Source organism: Gavialis gangeticus, unplaced genomic scaffold, assembly GCF_001723915.1.
Source record: "Gavialis gangeticus isolate Ggan-Ray unplaced genomic scaffold, GavGan_comp1, whole genome shotgun sequence".
In the NCBI taxonomy this organism is placed as follows: domain Eukaryota; kingdom Metazoa; phylum Chordata; order Crocodylia; family Gavialidae; genus Gavialis; species Gavialis gangeticus.
The window spans coordinates 1,846,358-1,850,764 of NW_017728996.1; the positions used below are offsets into that span (position 1 = coordinate 1,846,358).

At 49.9% G+C, this 4,407-nt stretch overlaps 1 protein-coding gene across 1 annotated transcript in view; it reads right to left on the reverse strand.

Annotated features, from left to right (window-relative positions):
- ADAMTS7 (ADAM metallopeptidase with thrombospondin type 1 motif 7) overlaps nucleotides 1–4,407 on the reverse strand; it is a 181,540-nt gene that overhangs the window by 148,093 nt on the left and 29,040 nt on the right. The window contains exon 9 of the mRNA XM_019503802.1: nucleotides 373–517. Within this exon, the coding sequence (XP_019359347.1) occupies nucleotides 373–517 (145 nt within the window). The remainder of the gene's footprint in view (nucleotides 1–372; nucleotides 518–4,407) is intronic.

Genomic DNA, 4,407 nt, shown 5'->3' on the forward strand with positions numbered 1-4,407 from the left:
AGCTGGCAGAGGGGAGATTCAGACTAGACATCAGGAGGCGCGACTTCACGGTCAGGGCGGCTAGGATCTGGAACCAACTTCCAAGAGAAGTGGTGCTGGCCCCTACCTTGCGGGTCTTTAAGACAAGGCTAGACAAACACCTTGCCGGGGTCATTTCAACCCAGTGCTCTTTCCTGCCATGGCAGGGGGTCGGACTTGATGAACTGCTCAGGTCCCTTCCGACCCGACCAACTATGAAACTATGAAATTATGAACCACAACATTTTGAACAACAATAATTTATCTGGAAGGACCTGTTCCTCCATCACCTAGGTGGGGGTCTCTGTGCACAGATTTACAAAATCAACCCAGGAAGACCCAGCCCCTGCTTACATCCATGTCATCACAGAAGGTGGAATATTGTCCGTACTGCAGCCGGCACTGGTGGCTAACGTCGTAGAGGACTCCAGGGGGGACTAAGGGGAAGTCAACCACGTCCTTGGCCGGTGGGTCATCCAGACACAGACCCCAGCCCCGGCTGCAAAAGGAAACAGGCATGTCACAATCAAACAGATGTGCATCAACAGATGGCAAGAAGCAAGCAGGTAAAAGAGCCTCTTCTATAACGCTGGAAGAGGTTTTAGAGGAGGAAGTGCCTCGTATCCTTTTACAAGCCCATCAGAGACTGGTGCAATCATTGTTTGCAAACATTTCTAGCAGTGACCGTTCTTCAGGGCTCTTCACATTTTACACACCTGCCTCCTGCCTTCAACATCTGATGTTCTCAGCTCACAAATCATCAGGTGCTGCCCAAACACACTCCAGAGCAGAGGCGGGCAATTATTTTGGATGGAGGGCTGCTTACTGAGTTTTGGCAAACTGGTGAGGGCCGCATTTCCCTCTCCAGCACAGGAAAGAAGGAACAGTCCCATGGGCCCAGGCCAGAAGCCTCTGCTAGGCAGGGGTTTCTGGTTGTAGGGGTAGGGCTGGGCAGGCCTTGCTGCTGGGTCCTGCCACCAGTTTCCTTTGGGCCCTACTGCCTCTGGCTCCTGTCTTTGACAGGCAGCTAGGAGCAAATAAATGTTAATTTTCTACATTTTTTAGGGGCCCTGTGGGCTGGATAGAATGGCCTGGCTGGCCGGATCTGGCCCCTGGGCTGTATTTTGCCCACCCCTGCTCTAGAGCAACACAAAATGTGAGGGGTGGGCTGCCTGACTTGAAGGAAAGAAAAAACAACTGGCCATTTCCCTTCTTTCCCCAAAACAGCTCCCATTTTGGAGCCCAGCTCGAGCTCAGCCCCATGGTTTTGAACGTGCCCTCATTTCCCACTGGCAAAGGCAGTTCCCAAATGTTGCCATTGGCATGGGAGATCCAAGGAGGACCCAAAATGTTGGGTTGCAAGGTCTCCGGAGGGCACCACCACTCACAGGCTTTCCCAGGTCACATAGATTCATAGATTCATAGATTCATAGATTAAGGGTCGGAAGGGACCTAGTAGATCTTCTAGCCCGACATCTGCAGACTCCCCAGACCTGGGGTGTGTATATGACTCAATTTAATCCATGAAGTTAGAGTTACTTATGCCAAACTGGAATAAGGCCCAAGGCACTTGGACAAGCTCCCAATAAACCTCCAGGCTTCATGGAGTGTAAGACTGAGCTAGGGGGGTTGCAAGGTTTACCAGCACTTACTGTTTACCCCCAGTGCACGTCCTGTAATATCCTGCCCAGTCAAATGAGACCTACCCCTGCTAGCATCTTCACCTGGTTCCCTTTCTCCCTGTGCCATATATCAGAGTATTGCACCTCTATAGCCCATTCCAGGGCACAAGACACCATCATCTGAAACACAGCCAATGAGTTTTTCCCATTCCCAGCTGAATCATCTCTGCCATGAAACATCGACTTGAGAAGTAAAACTGGCCCATGTGTGGGTCTCAGCCAGTCTAACTGGATGAGACCTCCAGCCGGCACCCAGGCACATCATCCCTATGCTGAGCTGAGCAAGACCCCAGGGGAGAGTGATAGTGTCTCGTGCTGTCTTGCCCGGGGGAAAAAGTCTGTTATCAAACTAGATGTCCCAGTGAGAGTCGGCCAGGTTTTCTATCACAGCAGGATAATTCAAGGAGAGCATCTGAACCTCAGGCCCCATCCTTATGCCTAGAAGGGCCCCACACTTGTCCCCTCTACTCTGTTCGCCAGACCTGCTCCTTTAGACTTTATCAGGAGACAGAACTAACTATGAAACTATAAGAATTGATGCCCTCAGTCTGCCCTGTAAATTTTTTCCCTGCAAGAATGTATTGAAGAACAGGGCTCTTGACTTGATTCCTCTTCAGAGGAGACACCTTTTAACCTGGTTGCATTATGTCTTTGCACTCGATGCTGCTGAAGCAGTCGGTCACTCCTTATTCGAAAGCTCTCACATGTCCTTTTACAGCATCTGATGAAGAGGACTTCAGCTCAGAAAAACTCAAGCTTACACACACACACACACACACACACACACACACATGCATGCACATGCATGCATCGTGCACTCACACACTTTGGTAAGTTTATAAGGTGCAAATTTATTCCTTAACTCATGAAATCAAGGGGCCTCTATGCAGTCGAACAATGTGTTTGTTAGGAGAAGCAAACCATGGATCATCTCCTGAGATGCCCTGTAGCACTGCAACGCGCCCCACAAGATCTGGCAACACCAACACCAGAACCAGTGGCCTGTGCAGGATATTGGGAACTGACCATATAGAAAGGCTGGACTGGAGACATGACAAAGAAGACTCCTTAACTCAGGAAACCCAGCCCCATCCCAGTCACTGAGCGGTATCTCTTCTGGCCTCTTTCACGGGAAGGTTTCTGAGAAGAGTCATTGCAGTGCGCCGGCTGCTCTAAGTCAGTGAAGAGGTAAAAGCTCACAGGCTCCTTCTTATCACCACTCTGACCAGAGCAAGGGCTCGTGTCAAGAGCTGCAGAATCATTTCAGCTACAGCCACGGTCCTTCATCTTTCCTGGACACAGAGCAACAATATTGAGCAAGTACCATACTGCTGGCAGCATCAGAGTTTGCTCTTCCTGCTCACCTGCAGGAACCTGTGCGGGTAGAAAGCAATTTTTCCTAAGGATGAAAGGAACATTGTAGGATCTCACAAGCTTCCTCTGTAGCAGGTTTGTGGCCCTCCGCCTGGGATCTCTTGAGCACAACCTTTTACAGAAGCAGGCTGTTGGTTGCTGTGGTCCCCCTGCTTTCCCTGTGGCAGGTTTGAGTGTGATGTCTAGGTGCCGTCAGGGTTGACAGTAGTCTTACATAGAGTTTAGAAGATGATGGATGTGTCTGGGATGGTTTGGACAGAGCTGAGCCTGTGTCAGGCAGGGGGTTGGATAGACGTGACCTCTGGAGCTCCCTTCCTGCCCTGCTTCTCAGTGATCTTCACTAGGGGTTTTGCCATGGCTATCCCAGCACAGCTGCAGCAGAAGGGGCTCAGTGATGGAGATAAACCCTCTGGCTCATTGCACATCAAGTATATCACAGATGTGAGTATGTGGAAAAAGTCGTATGCTGTGGTATTCCCGTCAGTCTGAGGCATCAGTGTTTATCTTCTCCTTGTTTAAAGCAAATTAAGGAAGTCCAGCTGTGGAGCTGGTGAGGATACCAGTGCATGTCGGAGACCAGTCATAACAGCTGCATATCAAGTTGTGACAATGTTTATGTCCACACAACAGCCAGATATAGACAAAAGCAGCAGCGGTTTGATGAGACGCAGGGAAAAAACCCCAAACAGGTTTCAAAGCAGCCTAGCAGGAGGGGGCATGAGCAAAATATTTTGAAGCCAATGTTTACAGGCCTTCCACAGAAATCCCGACGGATGTTTATGTTAGAATGGATTTTAATTCCAGCAAAAAGACTAAAAGTCAGAGACAAAAAAAGAGGTAAGTAAAATGATCACAGCTGGTTTTTCCTCCTGCCTTGTGCTTTCAAGGTATTGGGGGAGTGATGTAGTCAGATGCATCGGGGTCCTCACTTGGCAACAGATGCAAGTGGGGAGGCAGTTTAAGCATCATGGTGCAGTCTTCTAGGGCAGAGACTCCCAGACCGCTGGTCCTGTGGCCTTTCCAAGCCCACAGAGACCTGGCTGCTCACATAGACATAGAAGCTTAGAAAATGAAGGTTGAAGGGGACCTCAGGAGGTCACATATAGTCCAAACCCCTGCTCCAAGCATCATCCCAGCCAAAGCTTTGTCTACCCAGGTCTTAAACACCTCCAAGGATGGAGATGCTGCCACCGCGCTGGGTAACCCATTCCAGTGCTTCACCACCCTCCTCGTGAGAGAGTTTTTCCTAATATCCAACCTCAATTTGCTGCAGCTTGAGCCCATTGTTCCTTCTATCATCTGCCCCCACAGAGACCAGTCCAGCTCCGTCCTC